This window comes from Saccopteryx bilineata, chromosome 5, assembly GCF_036850765.1.
Source record: "Saccopteryx bilineata isolate mSacBil1 chromosome 5, mSacBil1_pri_phased_curated, whole genome shotgun sequence".
NCBI classification, from domain to species: domain Eukaryota; kingdom Metazoa; phylum Chordata; class Mammalia; order Chiroptera; family Emballonuridae; genus Saccopteryx; species Saccopteryx bilineata.
This window is the reverse complement of record NC_089494.1, coordinates 232,575,591-232,596,685: the sequence shown is the minus strand read 5'-3', so window position 1 is coordinate 232,596,685 and position 21,095 is coordinate 232,575,591. Positions and strand designations below refer to the sequence as shown.

The window sequence follows — 21,095 nt, the reverse complement described above, 5'->3', positions numbered from 1 at the left end:
GGTAGACACATAAATTAAACAGAAGCAGAGGTATTTAGAGCAATTAAGATGGATGCTAAAGAAGGATCTTAGTTTTTATTCTTCTTTAACTGTCATCAAAAATATCATCATAAGTCTAAAAGTTTTGGTAGTAATTTCTGTCATAATACAAAGAAATTATTGACTTCATTTAAGCTGGTTTGAAATTCAGTGCTGTCATTTATAACTGTAAGTATCCTAACTGATACATGCATAAATGGAAAGACAAATTTATCTGCTATCATAATATAATATTTTAAGGATTATAAATATATTGATAATTTAATATAAATATATATAAATATAACTTAGAATAGCATTATTTACCATAGAAAAATTACAATCATAGCATTTGACTTGGAGGCAAAGTAATTAAAATCCCATACCCAATATATATTCAAGATGTGTCTTGTTCTAAAATGTAGAAATGAGGTGAACTAATTGATTTTAACAATTTAAGGTCACATCTTAATGTTATATATAGACATTTAAAGCATATCCATAATCTATGACATTTATTGTTCTGTGTTTATTTAAGTATTTCACTCCAGTGTTTGTATTGAAGTTCTTTTATGGCATTAGATAAAATATATTTTGCCCTGAAGCAGAACACCCTTTCAAATGTGATAGGTGCATTCCATATAAGATTAGTGCAGAAGCCTTAGGATTTTCGGAGTCTTTTGTAAAGATTACTTTGAAGGCCAAAGTGTGTGTATCACTGTATTCCAGGGGACATATCCTGATTTTACTCATGAATTAAACATCATATGTCAATGTTATAATTATGCATGCAGTGAGTAACCTGGACAGCTCATTAATTGTTTGGTCAGAAGAAACACATTGGGGAATGTGTGTTATAGTCTCAGCATCATTTATTTCTTCTATTTTCAAAGTGAGTAAAAGAAAGAATATCACCCTCAACACACTGAATAATACCTAACATGATATTCTAGCAGCATAATGCATTAAAAGAAATGAACATTGTCTAAATTCTAATAAATGTACTGAATCAATGACAATGGGACCCTATAAAGAATATTTACCATTCTTATTCCAATCTATATGGAGTCAATAATAGTTATACAGACACGAAATACAAAAACGAGATTAAAAATACTTTTTTATTTTTGATAATCTAAATATGTTTAAGGTCAATTACCAATAAGACTGTTACATAAAAAATAACATAGTTTAAACTTTGATTTTCTTTTGTTTTTTTAAGGATCCATGGAAAATTAATTTCAATGAGTACAAGTATATTATTCAAATAAATGGAGTTTAATCAATCACAAATCAAAAAAGAAAACCCAAAGTGTGTTGATTTTTTTGTAGTCTGTTTAGAACTTCAGTACCATAGAGACTCAGAACACATCAACCACCATAAATTGTTGATGCCCATGCTTCAGGTGGTAGGCAGACAGACTTTCCCTGCACAATTTCTCCCCTAGGGCAACACAAATTAGTGCCAAAAAAAAAAAAACAACAACCCATTTTAGCCCATTATTTCTCACTCAGGGAAATGAGAGCATGTGAGTGAGCATCAAGATTCCACTGACATTCTGGATACAGTGTGAAAGAGCAATGTCTTTTCCATGCTGTCCAGGGTACTGAGTCATGAGCTGTTTGACTTGGGGTACAGAAGATGCTATGAGATTAGCCAGCAGAAGGCAGCAAGAGAGGTGGAAAGGAGTAAGAAAATTACAAAAACAGAAAATAATAAGAAGTTATTTATAAGTGCCAACCTAACAATAATTATTCTAAAACATAAATGTATTGAATTTTTCAACTGAAATAATAATAAGGTTGCTAGATGGATAAAAAAACAATATCCAACTATGTATTATAATATATATCATTTACATGAGATTCACTTCACCTTTAAGAATATGTAGGCTCAAATTAGAGAGATGGAAAAAAATATATACTATGCAAAGTAGAAACAAAAAGAGAGCAGGGGTAGCTATATTTCTATCAAACAAAATTGACTTTGATTCAAGCTGTGACAAAGGATAAGGAAGGTCACTGTGTAATGATAAAAGGGTTACCAAGAGGATCTAACAATCATGAATACTTATGCACCCAACTTCAGAGCATCTAAATATATAAAACAAATATTAACACATATGAAGGAAGAAATAGACAATAAGACCACAATAGTAGGGGACTGCTATACCTCATACCCCAGATTAGACAATGGATAGAGTATCCAGAGATAAAATTAAAAAATAAAGTTGGACTTGAATTAAACTTTAAATTGAATAAGTCTAACAAATATGTACAAAATTAATTATCCTGCTAATTTAAGATGTTTTAATTATACTTTTAATTTTTGTATATATTTCATTCATCTCTGGGCTTTGGTTTGTGTTCTGTTGATCTATCTGCTTATTTGTGTGGTAATTTCATACTTTTAATAACTGGAGTAATTACACTTGGATGTATAATATTATGGGCTAGTTTACCCATTTCACTCTTCTTCTGAAGAACTCATTTAGATAGTGACTTGCTCATTTTTTTACCCTATCATTATTAGCATAAGTTTCTCTGACAACTTTTTTTTTTTTTTGTATTTTTCTGAAGTTGGAAACGGAGAGGCAGTCAGACAGAATCCTGCATGCACCCGACCGGGATCGACCCAGCATGCCCACCAGGGGGCGATACTCTGCCCATCTGTTGCAACCAGAGCCATTCTAGCACCTGACACAGAGGCCATAGAGCCATCCTCAGTGTCCGGGCAAACTTTGCTCCAATGGAGCCTTGGCTGCGGGAGGGGAAGAGAGAGATAGAGATAGAGATAGAGATAGAGATAGAGATAGAGATAGAGATAGAGATAGAGATAGAGATAGAGAGAGAGAGAGAGAGAGAGAGAGGAAGGAAAGGGGGAGGGGTGGAGAAGCAGATGGGTGCCTTTCCTGTGTGCTCTGGCCAGGAATCAAACCCAGGACTCCTGCACGCCAGGCTGACCCTCTACCACTGAGCTAACCGGCCAGGGTTTTCTGACACCATTTTTTAAGTTAGTATTTTTTAAGATTACATTCCTTTTGAAAAATAAATAAGGATTACTGTGTTTTAATGACATTTTGTACATTTCTATGAAAGGCTGTCATATAAGCGATATACGGCAACTCTTACTCTTGATTGTTTAAAACAAAAATCATGTATTTTTATGAATCTTTAAGATTGTGTTCAGTGATTACAGACTAAACCTGTCTTTTCTTTAAGTTTATATTGAATTTATTGGAGTGACACTGGTTAATGAAATCATACAGGTTTCAGGCGCACAGTTCTACAATACATCATCTGTTTATTGCATTGTGTGTTCACTACCCCAAGTCCAGTCTTCCTCCATCATTTGTCTATACCCCCTTCTTCACCTCCATCTACTCTGTTTCTGTCCTGAAATCTCCACACTATTGTCTGTATTTGTAGGTTTCTTTTCTAGAGAAAAACAAATACCATATAATTTCACTTATATGTGGAATATAATGAGCAAAATAAACTAACAAACAAAACAGAAACAAACTCATAGGTAAATTTCTGTTGTTTATAAGTCCCCCAGTCAATTATATTTTGTGATAACAATCTGAACAGACAAAGACGCCATGATATGTTTCATTCATGGACAGTGGCGTGAAGTACAACAAAGCAAGTGGAAAAGTAAAAGATCACTTAATTTCTGACCTTAGAACTAGCACACTTTGGCAGTGGCCAAAGCAAGTCATAGTTAAGCTAGAAGTCAAAAGGTAGGGAAGTACTCTATGACCACTTTAAGGATATGCCAATGATGTGAATGCAAGAATAATATAATATTGGATCAAAGCATTCAATCCTACCCTGTTAGTTTCAATTATTCATGTCATTCTCACATGCAAAACACATTCATCTCCATTCCAGCAACACCATATATCTCATATAATCATGGCATCAGGTTTAAAATCTAAGATGTTATAGTTTTCATGGAGCCTGAATACAGTACATCTTGGTACATAGAACTACGAACTAAAAAATAAATTATCTAGACTACACATACCATATATAAAAGGATTGTACAGGAAAAAAATACACACACAATACACACTCTCGTTTTAAGAAAAAATAATCAGACACTCAGTGGTCACTATTGTAAATTGATTTTGAAATACTGGGCAAATGTTATCAAGAACCCAAACTCTTGTGTAGTGGATATCACTTGCTTAGGCATTCAGTTCTAATTACTGGGACTGTTTCCCAAAGCTCTTGGCTTCACTTCACGGAAAAATTTTCCTTTCCTTTCATCCTATGTAGCCACTTCTGAAGGATGAATTGGCACCTACATCCTTTTTGTTGGTTGCCAGCATACATATCCTACTTCTAAGAAGTAAAAAATTTGAGGCCCAGGTTCTTTTAATTTTCGTGTAGATGGATGTCCTTTAAAACTTTGTTTGATTTTATGTGTCTGAGGGCATCAAGTAGTTGATATGGCTAAAGCCATATTCATAAATTTTTTTGAAACATACTTTCATTGGACTTAATTATTAGTATTCTGATAATATTATGATACTTTGGGGTTTATTTTTCTTTAAGAAGTCAATTTCCCTTCTCAAAAAAGCTCATACTCCTTGAGTGGTGTCTAGCCCAAGTATTTTTCTATAATAATGTTAGTAGAAGGGCAAATATGTCACTACAGCAATCAGGATGTCAAAACAATGGGAAAGAACAGTCATGATGATGCTATGACATGAAGAGTGAGGCAATGAAAATTAAAAATTTGGTGGAAATAATTTATAAATTATAACAACCAAAAAAATAAACTTTTCAATTTGCTCAGTTTTTAAATTTTTTGTTTTAAAGTTTTACTTTAGAAAACTTAGCATATTTCTTTTTAAGTTTCTCTCTAATATTTCAACTTCTTATTGTTATTTTAGCTGGAGTTTTTATTATGTCTTCTCTCCATTGTTTGCATAAATAAAAGTTTTTGATTTCTAACACTGATATACCATATACTGTCTTTTATACTATCTTAAAGAGTTTATTTTAATAGTTATTTACAGTTTGTTGTCTTGGCTTTTCCAATCATATTTTTGTATAGAGATATTCTCTGATGAACACTAACATATGAAACAAAGATCCTCACATTTTATGCCAAATCCTATAGATTCAATTACACTCTTCTCTAGATCTTATTGAGCTCAGTACTCCAATTTTGTTCTCTCTATAGTCCAGACCACATAGTCAAATCATTTTCCAATGATTTCCATGCATGTGGTGGTTAACTTTATATGCCAAATTAACTGTACCACAGTGGGCACTTATAGTTGGTTATACATTATTCTTGGTGTGTCTGGATAAGATTAATGTCTGAAATTTAGGACTGAGTAAATTAGATTGCCTTCCTCAAGGTGAGTGAGCTTCATCCAATCCACTGAATGCTTGAAAAAACCAAAACATGTAATAGAAAAGAATAATTCACACTCACTGCCTGTCTTTGAGCTGGAACATTGTTCTCATCCAGAATTTGGAAAAAGACTAGAATGTATAATTTTACCTCTCCTTGTTCTCAGGCTTTAGAACTCAAACTGTAACCACACTGTCAGCTCTCCAGGATCTACTGCTTATAATTGTAGTTCATGAGACTTTTCAGTCACTATAAACATGTGAGTTAAATTTTTAAAACAAATAGCTTTATATATGATGAATACATATGTATCTCTCACCAATAAATAGATATAATCATGAAAAAACATGAGACTTATGCCTTAAATTTAAAACAAAATATTTGTTAATATTAAATCAGATCCAATTCTTTTAAATTTCCAACAATGAAAAATATATAGTTATATACCAAGGTTATAGACATTTTTAAAATTAGAAAATTTTAAAATTAGAAAATTGTGGGAGATACTTCTAATTGTATAAATATTTAGAAAAAGTAATTGTAGCCTGGCCTGTGGTGGCGCAGTGGGATAAAGCGTCGACCTGGAATACTGAGGTTGCCGACCTGAAACCTTGGGCTTGCCTGGTCAAGGCACATATGGGAGTTGATGATTTCTGCTCCTCCCCCTCCTCTCTCTCTCTCTCTAAAAATCAATAAATAAAATATTTTAAAGAAAAAGTAATTGTAAAATAACACCCATAAACACTTTGGACCTAACTTAATATGCAAAAAAGCTATAGAAAAGATTCATAATGTTTATGATAAATAATTTTTAATGATGGAGATCATACCTGTAGAAAGAACAGAAAGAATAGTATTAGAAATTACCATTTTGAAGAGTCTTCTATGTTTGCTTGTAATTCACTGGTGTTTCTGGAGTAATAATTTTAGACACTGTGTCATGGATAATGATCTAATGAAATATTTCACTGATGCCAAACATTAATAAGTATTCAAAATGTATTTTTGTCTCAACTAATTATATATGATATGATGGAGATGTCTGTTAAAGATTTTTATCGATTAGATATGCCTTAATAATAATGAGGAAAGAGTTCGAAAATAAATTAAGCAACTTCTTTCTTGTGATATAACAGAAAGGAAGGAGAACTGAAACCTAAAAGCTTAGAGATAGTGTTGAAAGATGGTCAGATGAACAGAGAAAGTGTTGTCACTGTTTGTAGAAACCCTGGCACATACTGGAAAATAATCATTTCAGTACAGTTCTTACTGACACAGTATTTATAATATTGAAGCCCTTTGTTATGTTCACAAAATTCTATTAGCTTATATTTTTTTTCTTTGTAAACAAAATTCATTGAAATAATCTATTTTACAAATTTGAGTTGATTAAATTGTAAATGACAGATACCCTATGATTAGAGCTAACAGTATTTAACTTCAAATAAAACGTTACCTTTTAGATGGAGATATAGGGAGCCCATTCATTGTCACTCAAATACTCTAAATGACCCTCAAATTATGCAGCAAAGAATAAAAGCTATAAAAATTCTTAATGATTACTTTGGATTTTTCTCATATACAAGTATGAAAATAAAAATTGAACATCAGAGTATATACTTAGTTAATTTATATGTAACAATACTCTCCTGCAATTATTCATGAACTTATTTTTCTGTTTTGTCCTAGTTCTCAAAATAGATTAGAACAAAAATAAGAATTAAATTAATTTTTTAAAATCTACTTTTGTATTCTACAATATGTGTGATCACTTATAGAAAGTTTATTCTTGGAAAATTGATGGAATAAAATGAGACTGCTAGTTTTTGTTGTTGTTGTTGTTTTTAACTTAAGAAGAACCAATATGAAGCTTAAATAAAGCATTACATTTTTGAATCATTAATTATTTGGGTAAAGATTTAAACCAACCAAAGGAATAAGTAAGTGCAGGAACTAAAAGTAATAAGTTTAATAAGAGTGTTGCCTCAAGTCAAGTGAAAAAAAATTACACTTAATATGTACCTGTTTGACAATTACAATATATTTATTAATGAAAGATAGTTTATTATAAACCATAATTAATATTTCCATCCTAATATAAAATCTTTGAGTAGGAAATAAGAATGGCTAATCATTGCCAAAAGTGTTATTTTTATGTATTGGTGGGATTCGTGGATACTTTTTGATTTATATAAAAATTTTTATATTTTTTAACATAGTTTTCAAGGTTGATATAAGAAAATTTATTTATTTCATAGTAACTGAAATAATTTTTATCTCACTTTGACTATAAATCATAAAATAGTATGTGAGACTTATAAATGTATTTGTTAGGAATTATTCTTAGAATTCTCTTTCAGATAAAATGTATTTAATTTTATAAAGACTTTATTTCATTTTATAGATTAATTCAAAAAATGTTTAAGTATTAAGAATAATGTTGAGCATTATGTAACTTACATAAATATTTTACCTTTAATACATAGGAATAATTAGTTAAATTGTAAGAACAATTTTGCCAACTGTAAATATCAATGAATTAGAGCTAACATTGATTTATAAATGGTAGTTGGCATCATATTACTTGTTAGATTGTCAGTTGTGTTCTAAGCCACAAGTGCTTGCCATCACATCATACATGATTTGTAATCAACAGAACAAACAAACAAACCCATCTGGCATAATGTCATAGTATCTTAAAATATGTTTGAAAGTTTAGTATAGAAACCATATATGTTTTTCTAGGAATGGGCAAGCTATATTCTTATTTTTGACACTTTTTTTGTGTGTGTGTGTGTATGTGTGTGTGTGTGAGAGAGAGAGAGAGACAGAGACAGAGAGAGAGACAGATAGAGGGACAGATAGGGACAGACAGGCAGAAAGGAAGAGAGATGAAAAGCATCAATTTTTTGTTGCTCCTTAGTTTGCTTAGTTGTTCATTGATTTCTCATATGTGCCTGACCGAGGTGGGGGAGGGCTACAGCAGAATAAGTGACCCCTTGCTTAGCCAGCAACTTTGCACTCAAGCCAGCAACCTTGGGCTCAAGCCAGCGACCATAGGGTCATGTGTTATGATCCCACACTCAGCCAGTGACCTTGCGCTCAAACTGGTGAGCCCCCACTCAAGCCAGATGAGCTAGAGCTCAAGCTAGCAACTTCAGGGTTTCCAATCTAGGTCCTCCATGTCACAGTCTAATGCTCTATCCATTGCGCCACTGCCTGGTCAGGCTTGACACTTTTTTTTTTTAAAGAAAGATGTGATGTCTCATACTGGGTTAATTTTCCACTTAACTTGAGCTCTCTACCAGCTACAATTCTGCAGATTAGAAGTTTTCATATTTTTATCCATGATTTGATACTTAGAACATCTTCTAACATGACACATTTGCAGGGCATATTTACTCCCTTCCTGGACCTAAGGTAATCTCAGATGGGTAAAAATTCTGGATAAGTATTTTAGAGTAACAATATGAGTTTCTAGGTAAATTTTAAAATAGCCAGTGATAATGATTAAAACCAGAAAAATTGTTCTACAAAGCCTATTCTTAAAGGAAGATTTAGGTGTGCTTTCTCTAAATGGTAGAAGTTTAGGGCTATTTGGATTAATATGCATTATCCATAGTCAATAGAGCACTTTATCTGTACTCTGCAGGTACCTTGAGTAGTTTGTCAACTGCAACAAAATTATAATTCGAGTTTGATGTAGGCAGCGTTACAGTAGCTAGAATGATTTGCATTTCTTTCTAGACTATCCCTCAGAGAAATGCAGAGTAATACAGCCTATTTTAAAACAGTATTGTTTCCCTGTTAAGCAGTAACATATAACCACAATTCAGGAACAACTAATGTATACTTCAGTAGAAAAATGGAACATTATTTTCTATGTTGAATGGGAACAAAATTAAATGTGGACATTGTGAGAGTTCTTTGATATTTTGATAAGATTGCTTTGGTAATTCTTTAAATTAAAATCACTGATTAAACGATATTTGAATTCTTAAAATGTTTTAATTTTTTAAACACACATTTAAATAAATTGTAAAGTTGAATCAACTAGGAAGTAGAAAAATTAAAATTAGCATCACTGACTTAGATATTTGAGGAAATACATGTGCACATAAATTAACATGAGTATATGTATATTTATATATTTTACATGTACTCAAATTTGATATGAGTAATTTGGATCATTTCATTTTACTTTAAAACACACATTTAGGAACTTTGCTATAGGTGATAAGAATGGACCTACAAAGATATCTACACCAAAATTCATAGAATTTAAGCATGTTGTTTTATATGGCAAAAAAGGTTTTACAGTTGTCATTAAGGGTATAATCCTTAAAAGAGAGAGTTTATCATGCATTATCTCATGGGGTCTGATCTAATCACATTAGTCTCTAAAGGCAGAGAACATTCCAAACTGAGGTCAAAGAGATGAGGTAGCTGAAGCCAGAGATATTTAAAGCATAAGAGAAGCTTGATCTACTCTTGTTGGAGAGGGGTACATAAAAAGCATGAGAAAAAGTATAGACAGCATCTAGGAGCAAAAACACATCTCTGACTACATCCAGTGAGGAGGAAGACCACAGCCCTACAATCAAAAGGAATAAAGTGCTGGCCAAGACCTTCAATAACTTTGGAAGCAGCTTGTTCTCTAGAACCTCCAGTAAGGAGGGTAATCCTGTCCACTCAGGGTTTTCAGCTCTGTGACACCCCAGCCTACACTAAATTCTGACCTATAGCATCTGTAAGAGAATAAATCTGTGTTGTTTTAGGCCACTACATCTGTAGTAGTTTGCTGCTGCAGCAATAGAAATTTAATACATAATGTTTTAATCTGACAGTTGGACAAAGCTTAAGTTAGTTAGTCTGTTTTATTTAGCTAGTTTTCTTATTATTTACTTGTCATTGTGGTACCATAATTTATGTGATAATACTCACATATGAGAATATAATTCAAATGGAAGACAATCCATAGTACAACTGTTTCTGTTTGACAGCTCCCCCATCATAATTTCTATACTAGACCATTAGAGAGAGCTGAATCTCCACACCCCATTGCTTAAACATTTGATATCATTCTGAAAATCTTTTATATTTTTTCAGAATGAACAGAAGCCTAACTTGCTTGTTCTTTTCCTTCCCCACAACAACAACAAAGAAGTAGATGGTTAACCTAAAAATAAAGTTCACAGGAAGAGGCAACAAGCCTTTATTTGAGATAAAAATAATAAGAAGAAGAACTTGGGAAGCACTGATTTCAAGCAGAAGCCCCAATGGTGTTCTGATTAGGAAACAAAGGTAAGGGGTATTTATGAAAAAGGGAAAGGGAATAATTACATCAATAGAGAAAGGCATTTCCATTGGTACAGATAAACTTACCTAGTGACACTAATTCTAAAGAATGTTTTAATTATCAATCTGGGAGTCACCAGTCCAGCAGCTATATCTGCTACTTGTTATCTTTGCAAACAGTTCTTGGGGACACAGTGTTGCTTTAAGCCCACTCCAGGGGTCATATCACCCTGTTTTAATATTCCAAATTCTGAGGAAGAAGATATGCAAAGCTATTTCTCTGAAATGGCAGCTCCAACTCTACTTTAAACTAGCGTTGTATGAAAAAATATATATTCTTTTCACACCTCCCTATAAGATTAACACCGTTGCTTCAGTTCATATTTGGGCCTGATATTGTTAGTGGGCACATGTTACCTATAAAAACAGAATACAGGCCCTGACTGCTTGGCTCAGTGGTAAAACGTAGGCCCAATGTGTGGAAGTCCCAGGTTCAATTCCCAGCCAGGGCACACAGGAGAAGTGACCATCTGCTTCTTCATCCTTTCTTCTCTCCTTCCTCTCTATCTCTCTCTTCCTCTCCCACAGCCAAGGCTCCATTGGAGCAAAGTTGGCCCAAGCACTGAGGATGGCTCCATGATCTCCACCTCAGGCGCTAGAATGGCTCTGGCTAAAACGAAGCAACACTCCAGATGGTCAGAGCATTGCCCCCTGATGGGCATGCTGGGTGGAACCCTGTTAATCTCATGTGGGAGGCTGTGTGACTGCCTGCCTCCCTGCTTCTAACCAGAAAAATTCACACACAAAAAAGAACAACAACAACAAAAAAATAGAATACATTTTTCTTTTAAGTCATGACTATCATGTCATCTGCCTTCCAATGATTAATTGCAAAGTCTATGTACATTTATTTGCAATGTTTAATCCATTTTAGAATACCTACTTCATTGCTTCTTGTGTTTGAGAATCCCACAGATCTCATTTCATTTCTAAATAGAGATAGATCGTTATAAGTCCTAGTCAAATTAGTAATCAAGTTAATCACCTATCTTCATTTCAGATAGTCTGTTTTTATGTGGTATGAGTCATTTTTTGGATGGAAATTATTTCCTATCAGAAGTAAACTGATATTAAGTTATTCTTTGTTATAAATGTTACTATTGCTATATATTCACTATTGGCAAGGAAGACTCATTTATTTCCTAACAAATACAACTTATGGATTGTTCAGAAATATTTTATTAGTTTTATACAAAACTATATAATGTGTGTCAGCACAAGTAATATACACTGATATCTGAATGAGTGTCTGAAAATGAGGCTTAATGTATACCTGAACAGTTTAATTCTTGTGTTCAATGTTATTGTGAATATGTAGTTGTGATTTACGCAAGACAGAGTGAGCTTTAGTTTTATTTTACCCATTACTAGATTTAATATTTATAATTTCAAATGATTGAATTATACAAATAAAAAGTAAGGGGAAGCTACATGTTCAGTCATATTATAGATACTTAAATTATGAGATATCTTTCAGTATAAAAATATATTATGCCTGACCAGGTGGTGGTGCAGCAGGTAAAGTGGCAGCCTGGAATACTGAGGACTCAAATTCAAAACACCAAGGTCACTGACTTGAAATAAGGCTCACCATCTTGAGCACAGTGTTGCCATCTTGAGTGTGGGATCATAGACGTCGTACCAAGGTCGCTGGCTTGAGCCCAAGGTTGCTGGGCCCACTGAGCAAGGGGTCACTGGTTTAGCAGAAGCCCCCTAGTCAAGGCACATATGAGAAAACAATCAATGAACAACTAAAGTGCCACAACTATGAGTTGATGCTTCTCATCTTTTTCCCTTCCTGTCTGTCTGTCTGTCTCTCTTTCTTTTGCTAATATATATACACATATATATATATATATTAATATATATATATATGTGTATATATGTAATTACATATTTTTGATGTGAATATCTATGTACTATGAAGAAAGAACATAAATACATATAAGAAAATCTCTCAAGCCATGGATACAATGATGATGTTATAATTAATAACATTGGAATAAATAGTTAGCTATTTAAATGTTACTTAAAAAAGAGAAATTTAGCTTTCCAATCCACCATCTGTGGTGGAGTCGCCATCAGGAAGCAGATTTTCATGAAAACCCTGACGGGGAAGACCATCACTCTTGAGGTCGAACCCTCGGATACAACAGAAAATGTAAAGGCCAAGATCCAGGATAAGGAAGGAATTCCTCCTGATCAGCAAAGGCTGATCTTTGCTGGCAAGCAACTCAAGGATGGGCGTACTTTATCTGACTACAACATTCAAAAGGAGTCCAGGCCCTGGCCGGTTGGCTCAGCGGTGGAGCGTTGGCCTGGCGTGCGGCGGACCTGGGTTCGATTCCCGGCCGGGGCACGTGGGAGAGGCGCCCATTTGCTTCTCCACTCCCCCCCCTCCTTCCTCTCTGTCTCTCTCTTCCCCTCCCACAGCCAAGGCTCCATTGGAGCAGGGATGGCCCGGGCACTGGGGATGGCTCCTTGGCCTCTGCCCCAGGCGCCGGAGTGGCTCTGGTCGCAGCGGAGCGACCCACCCCCAGGGGCACAGAGCATCACCCCCTGGTGGGTGGAGCATGCCTCTGGTGGGCGTGCCGGGTGGATCCCAGTCGGGCGCATGCGGGAGTCTGTCTGACTGTCTCTCCCCGTTTCCAGCTTCAGGGAAATGCAAAAAAAAGAAAAAAGAACAAAGGAGTCCACTCTTCATCTTGTGTTGAGGCTTCGTGGTGCTGCTAAGAAAAGGAAGAAGTCTTACACCACTCCCAAGAAGAATAAGCATAAGAGAAAGAAGGTTAAGCTGGCTCTTCTGAAATATTATAAAGTGGATGAGAATGGTAAAATCAGTTGCCATTGCTGGGAGTGCCCTTCAGATGAATGTGGTGCTGGAGTTTTTATGGTCAGCCACTTTGACAGACATTACTGTGGCAAACGTTGTGTGATCTATTGTTTTAACAAACCAGAAGACAAGTAATTGGTATGGGTTAATAAGAGATATGTACTAATGTTTAAGGAAAAAAAAGAGAGACATTTAATAAAAAGTTAAAGACTACAAGAAGCTTGTGCAAATTTATTTTATTATTGAAAAATATATAAAATTGTATAATTATATATATATATAGCATTGTGTAAATTTAAGATATACAGTGTGTTGATTTGAGTATGACTGCTATTGTAGCATTAGCTAGCAGCTTTATTATGTCATATAATTATTATATTTTTGTGCTGAGAGTAAATAATACCTAGTTCTATAGACAATTTGATGTTTATAATGCAATATTGTTATCTATAATCAATATACTTTGCATTAGATCTATAAGACTTATTTCTTTACTAGTTGCAAGTTTGTACCCTTAAATTATATCTCTTATATTTCCTCATCTCCCATTCCCTGGTAATCTATCATCTATCTCTGTTTTTAGAAATTCATTTTTTAGATGAATATCACATATGAGTGATTTTTACATTATTTGTCTTTCTCTGATTTATTTCACTTGTCATAATGTCCTCAATATCCACCACTATTGCTGCAAATGGCAGGATTTTCTTCTTTCTCATGATTGATTAATATTCTGCTGTTTATGTCAATGCTTATCTTTACATGTAAATGTGTGTATGTGTGTGTGTGTGAACATATATCTTCTTTATTCATCCATTGACTTTTGTTTTCATATCTTGGCCTTTGTGAATTATGATGCAGTAAATATGGGAGGGTATATATTTCTTTGACAACCTGTTTCCATTTCTTATGGATGTGTTTCTGCAAGTGGGATTGCTGAATTATAGGGTAATTATATATATATATATATATATATATATATATATATATATATATATATATATTTGTATTTTTCTGCAGCGAGAAGCAGGGAGACAGAGAGACAGACTTCTGCATGAGCCTGACCAGGATCCACCGGGCAGGCCCACCAGGGGCTGATGCTCTGCCCATCTGGTGCATTGCTTCATTGCAACTGGAGCCATTCTAACTCCTGAGGCGGAGGCCATGAAGCTATCTTCAGCGCCCAGGCCAACGTTGCTTCAATTAAGCCTTGTTTGCAGGAGGGGAAGAGAGAGATAGAGAGAAAGGAGAGGGTGAGGGGTGGAGAAATAGATAGGTGCTTCTCCAGAGTGCCTTGATCGGGAATTGAACCTGGGACTTCCACATGCCAGGCCAATGCTCTCCAGTGAACCAGCCAGCCAGGGACCAATTTTAATTGTTTAATTCTATTTTATAGTAGTTGAACCAATTTATATTTCTACCAATAGGGCACAGGTTTCTCTTTTCTTCACAGTCTCACCAAGAAATTGTTATATCTTGTCTTTTTCATAATACCCATTCTAACATTCCTTTATTTTTCTTCTTTTCTTTTCCCTTTGGGTCATCGGAAGTTTTACCTGATTCAAATGAGACAAATAAATTATTTTTTATTTTTTATAAAAGCACTTTTAATATTCATTACAGGGAAAAATGAGGGTGATTTATTCTCTAAAATGCTGATAATTAGAAAAAAGGTTTCAGAAAAAAAACCTATGCCTTTTATATCTAGTAATCATGCCAACAATATTATAACAATTATTACAGCAAAATTGATAATTTTATTGAATAGGGATTTAAGATACATCATATTTTTTAAATTAAAAATATTTTCATTTTCTTGTTTTCCAAGTGAGAGAAGGAAGAAAGAGAGACAGACTCCGGCATGTGCCCTGACCAGGATCCACCCAGCAACCCCCATCTGGGGCCAATGCTCTGCCTATTTGAGGCCATGCTAACAACTAAGCTATTTTCAGCACCTGAGGTGGAGGCTCCATGGAACCATCCTCCACATCCAAAACTAATGCACTTGAACCAATCAAACCATGGCTGTGGGAGGAGAGGAAAGAGAGAGACAAGAAAAAGGGGGGAAAAGTAGAGAAGAAAATGGATGTTTCTCCTGTATGCCCTGACTCAGGACATTTGACCAGGGAAAAGACATTTTTCATATATCCACAAATCAACCTATCTAATGGCTGATCTGGAAATCTTTCAAGATTTTAGCAGAGTGCTAAGGAAGTTTATGTTTATATCTTTTGATATAGCAATGTTTTGTTTTACAGTTTTATTTCTATATTAAAATAAACCATATAACTAAGATAGAGTAAAATGTCAGTTAAAATTAAATAGTCTCTAACATTTTCTAGTTTTACATATATTAGGCAACTTTCCCGAAGTTTTTGCCTTTTGTGATCATACTTCTATACCTGCATTAATATAATGGTTGTGTAGCCCATTAGAGCAGTGGTCCTCAACCCCTGGGACACAGACCGGTACCGGTCCGTGGGCCATTTGGTACCGGTCTGCAGAGAAAGAATAAATAACTTACATTATTTTCGTTTTATTTATATTTATGTCTGAACGATGTTTTATTTTTTAAAAATGACCAGATTCCCTCTGTTACATCCGTCTAAGACTCACTCTTGACACTTGTCTAGTAAGTTCAACAATTATATTTAAAAATACCACAGTTTTTACTCAGGTCGCATAACTTTATTTTGTGCATTTATCCAATCTCACCCTAAAGGCCAGTCCGTGAAAATATTTTCTGATATTAAACCGGTCAGTGGCCCAAAAAAGGTTGGGGACCACCGCACTAGAGAATGTTTTAATTTATTGAACCATGTGGCTAATAAAAGAAAGTGTCAGTATAATAAAGTAGCTGATTCCACATTTTTCTAGAAACCTTGAAAACAAGGCCTTTCATCTCATACTGTAATTCATCTTTTTGACAACATATACATTATCAATAAATTGAGGTATCAGTGGTCTTGTTTGTTATGCTCACGACACACAGTAGTTGTTGAAGCAGAGATTCAAGACACATGAAGTAGATCAAAAACGACACTGAGTTATCCACAGCTAACTGAGTTATCCACAGTCTATGAATTTGATTTGTTGGCCTACAGAAGTCTTAATGACAAAAATATTGTAATGTATTTTAAGTCCCTGATTATTGTGGTATCTATAAGATACCAAAAATTCAATTTAAAACCTCATTTTATAGGAATAAAAACTGGCTTTGTTTTCTTATTCTGTACTTAAAAATTGAGTAGCATAGTTTTTTTTAAAAAAACTTTTAATAAAAGTGGAATTAATAGGAAAAAAATAATTAAGTGTTTTCATAATACTGACTGTTTACTAAGTGCATATTTTATCACTTCTAATCCCATCAAGTGAGGGATTAGTATTTTCATTTTAGAGAGGTGAATATTGTGGTTTATAGAGGATTAAAACTTGCTAATAAGAACAGCTGGGATTCAAACCTTAGTTTGTGTGCATAAATTATGTCATACTCCTTTGAAAATATTATTTACCTTGCCTACAGGTAAAATTGATATAAATTATTATTATATTAATTATCAGTTTATACTTTGGACAGTTTTAAATCTTTAACAAATTGAATTTGGCCCATTGTTTCTCTGTGAGAAATATATAAGAGCAGTAATAAATGAAGAAGCTAGTAACTTTGTAAAAAATAACAAGTAACAAAGGACAGATAGGTCACAAGGTCTGAGTATCTTATGGGTACTTCAAAACCAGTTATTTGAGGTATATCAAGTAGAAATCAACTAGACATCTGATTTGCAAAAATAAAACATTAAACAACTTTCATATGTTTAAAATATTTTAAACAATTTAAAATGTTTATTAATAAGGATGAGGACTTACCCTAAAGGCCATAATGGTTTAAATAGAACCAGAGTAAGCCTCCTTTAATAAAACTAGCAAACAAGACAAAGCAAAACAACTGAATTCAGATATTAGACAACAAGCAATGCAAGACAATGATCCCTGAGAAAAGTGAGACAAATTGGGTAAGACCTGTGACTATCTTGGTTTTCCTCCTTAAGACATTTTTCAAACCACAGTGCAACAAGGGGAATCCCAAACAAGCAAGGGAACCTCACTGAGCTTAGGGATTAGAAATAACAGTTAGGAGAACTAAGGTGCTTGGGAACTTCAGTATAGTGTTCTGACTATGGAGGATCTATATAGAAAAAGAATTCTAGAGATTTTCTGACAACTGGATGGAACATGAAAAGTGTAAAATTATCCAAAGGTAGAAAAAGAAAAACTGAACTGTTATAAACTGAAAAATTTCCAGAACTCAGTATAAGGTGAGAAGATGTTTAATACCTGACCAGACAGAGTGAACGCCCTTGGGCATCACTCAGAAAATTCTTAGAGAGCCCAGATAAGTCATGACTTAGTAATGGGAGTGAACTACTTTGAAGTGAAGGTTTTTCTAGACCAAGCCTTTAAAATGAGCTCAAATGATTGAAGTACTCAGTGAGTAACCTGATTCTCCAACAAAACAAAGAATTATATACTCTTTAAAGGAAGACACAAATCAAAGCACTAAAAATATAATATTTGCAATATTGGTATCTAATCAAAAATTCTTATGCAGGTCAAGAACAAGAAAGTGTGACTAAAAATTTTTAAAAATTAGTGGAGAAATAGATTTATAAATGAGAGATGGTATTTATCAATATGATTTATTATTTTTATTGTATGTAGTAATAAATTATTTTTATCCATTTATGTATTGTATTAATTGTATGAATATTCCACAACAAAGTTATTAATATATTGTTAATAGCCAATTAAAACATATTTAGTTTATAGCTAGTATAAATAATAATGATGTGAAAATTCTTTTGCAAGTCTTTTGGTAAACGCTTGGCAACATTACTTTAGGGTTGTAGAATGGTTAAAGGTAGAATGGCTGGGATATTAGTTATGCTTGTATTTACATTTGATAAGCATTACCAAATAGATTTCCAAAAAAAATTTTTATGTATTTTTTTATTTTTATTTATTCATTTTAGAGAGGAGGGAGGGAGAGAGAAAGAGAGAGAGAGAGAGAGAGAGAGAGAGAGAGAGAGAGAAAGAGGGGAGAAGCAGGAAGCATCAACTCCCATATATGCCTTGACCAGACAAGTGCAGGGTTTTGAACTGGCAACCTCAGTGTTCTCAGGTTGACGCTTTATCCACTAAGCCACCAGAGGTCAGGCTCCAAAAGGATTTTAAGAGTTAAAAATCACAACAATGTTTATGGCTATACCACCCTAAACGCCCCTGATCTCGTCTAAAAATCACAAGTACAATGTTTGAAAGTTGCAACTGTACACATCTCAACCTCACTTAGTATTACTAGTATTTTTCTCTTTTGTAACCACTCTTGTAATTGTAGGATCATCTCATTGCCCTTTTAATATTTATTTCCCTTATGACTAAAGAAATTTAGCATTCTTTGATGTTTTTATAGAACGTTTGGATATACTTTTTTGTAAAGTGTCTTTTTTAAATATGTTGCCCATTTTTTCTTGCATGAGGAGAAGGTTTATCCTTTTTCAACTGATTTATTGAAAAACTACATATTGCAGATATGAGTTCTTTTTCAGATTTCTGTACTTCAATATCTTCTCACATTCTTTGAATATTTTCACTATTTAAAGAGATCTGATAAAAAATAATTTCAACCAATTTTAATGGTGTCTAATTCATTAGTTTTTACAATATATTATTGATTTTTATAAGTGGTTTAAGAAGAAATTATATGCTACCTCAAGTTCATGAAGACATTACCTTTTTTACCTTTAATAGCTTAATAATTTTACTGTCATATTTATCTCCATGGAGTACCTGGGATTTATATTTTGTATGACATGAAATAAGGGTAAAGGTTTACCTTTTGTCTCAATTTGAAACTCCATTAGATTCAGAACTTTTCATTGAAAAGATCATTGCTGCCTCATTGCATTCAATGGCACATAGGTTAACCCATTACATGCATGTGTGTAGGTCTGTTTCTGAACTTCTTGGTCTGCTCAATTTATCTTCTTGTTTCTCTGCAATCTCTCTGTCCCACTCTATTTGTTCCCACTGCCTTAATTATTGATACTTTTAAATAAGTTCTCTAAATATTCTCTAAAATTTGTCTCTTTCTTTGCCAGTTGCGTTTACATATAAACCTCATAATTAATTACTGAATTTATTGTCAATTTCAATAATGAAACCTGCTGTGATTTTATTTGGAATTGCACTGACTCTGAAGAGTAAGTTATAGAGAATTAACCATGTAACTTTTAGTTTATCAGCATGGTGTATATATATATGACTTAAATGGGTTTGAATTTTTCTCAGTAATGTTAAACAGTTTAGGATATATGTCATCCATACTATTTGAAAAATTTGGTAGTTATTTGATGCTTATTGATTACAAGTGATCATTTGAGTTTTTAAAATTTTTTGTTATCACATAGAAATAAGATTGATACTGAACAGTTGTATATCTGAAAATAAACAGTGATTTGAGACTTAAAGTCTATTTGGTTATTATATTGTTTACCAGTAAATACATAGATTCTGCCACAGTTTCATTAAATTAGTAGAAACATTGGCATTACAAAATGCATTTGATGGGAGAGTAAGAGACAACATTGCATGATTATATGATTATATGAATTGTGTTCTTCAACATACTTCTTCCATGGTCAATTATCCCACACCAAGTAGAGCATTGTCAGTTGCTCACTCTGCTAAAGGTGAATACTGGAGACTGTTATTACTATTACATTAATTATGTACATGTCTTAGTGAGCTTATATGAGATAAATTGTTAATTTTTAAAAAGATGTATTTGAAAAACAGTTGCTCACTATTTAGATACAGGCATTTCAATAGTAAGTTAGTTACAAATTATTCATTTTTATAGTATATTCACTACTATATTTTTAACTTTGAGTCACTTTCTATTATTAAGGTCTTAACAGCATGTGTATGTGTGAATACTACTTTCATGATTTTTTTGATTCCTAAAAAAGAAAATATTAAAACAGAGCTGAAACATTGCCCACTGCTGAGGTAGATAATATAAGCTTTCATTTCACCGGAGTGTTAAATAAAAGGCAAGTTTCCACAGCTTATCATATTATTGGCAATGGCACTTGTAATTATATAGCACTATTATTTGAGATTTTTCTTCAACTTCTGATTTGATTTTAAGAATAACATTATTTTCCCCAGACACAGGAAATCTTATCAGTCTAATTTTTTCCTTCCTGTTCCATAAAGAAAAATAATATGCCCCCCCCCCCAGAATCACAGAGAGAAATTATATACTTTTTTTCTCAACAGCTTTCTCTCTCTCTTCTGGTTTCCTTATTTTTTTGTGTATAGATTTATTAGCTCTCATATTTAAGAGTTGAGGGAGCTCTAAAAAGTTTATATAAATATAAAGCAGTCCTTTAAAAAATATATTCAACCCATGCTAAACCCCAATTCTGCCTGCAAGCTCTGCCCTTTATG

The 21,095-nt window shown here is 33.5% G+C and overlaps 1 protein-coding gene across 1 annotated transcript in view; it reads left to right on the top strand.

Moving 5' to 3' along the window:
• Nucleotides 1–13,718, top strand: part of LOC136306661 (ubiquitin-ribosomal protein eS31 fusion protein-like) — a 34,147-nt gene extending 20,429 nt beyond the window's left edge. Inside the window, exons 4-5 of the mRNA XM_066233096.1 lie at nucleotides 12,789–13,027; nucleotides 13,433–13,718. Coding sequence (XP_066089193.1) covers nucleotides 12,789–13,027; nucleotides 13,433–13,718 — 525 coding nt within the window. The remainder of the gene's footprint in view (nucleotides 1–12,788; nucleotides 13,028–13,432) is intronic.
• Nucleotides 13,719–21,095: the final 7,377 nt, after the last annotated feature.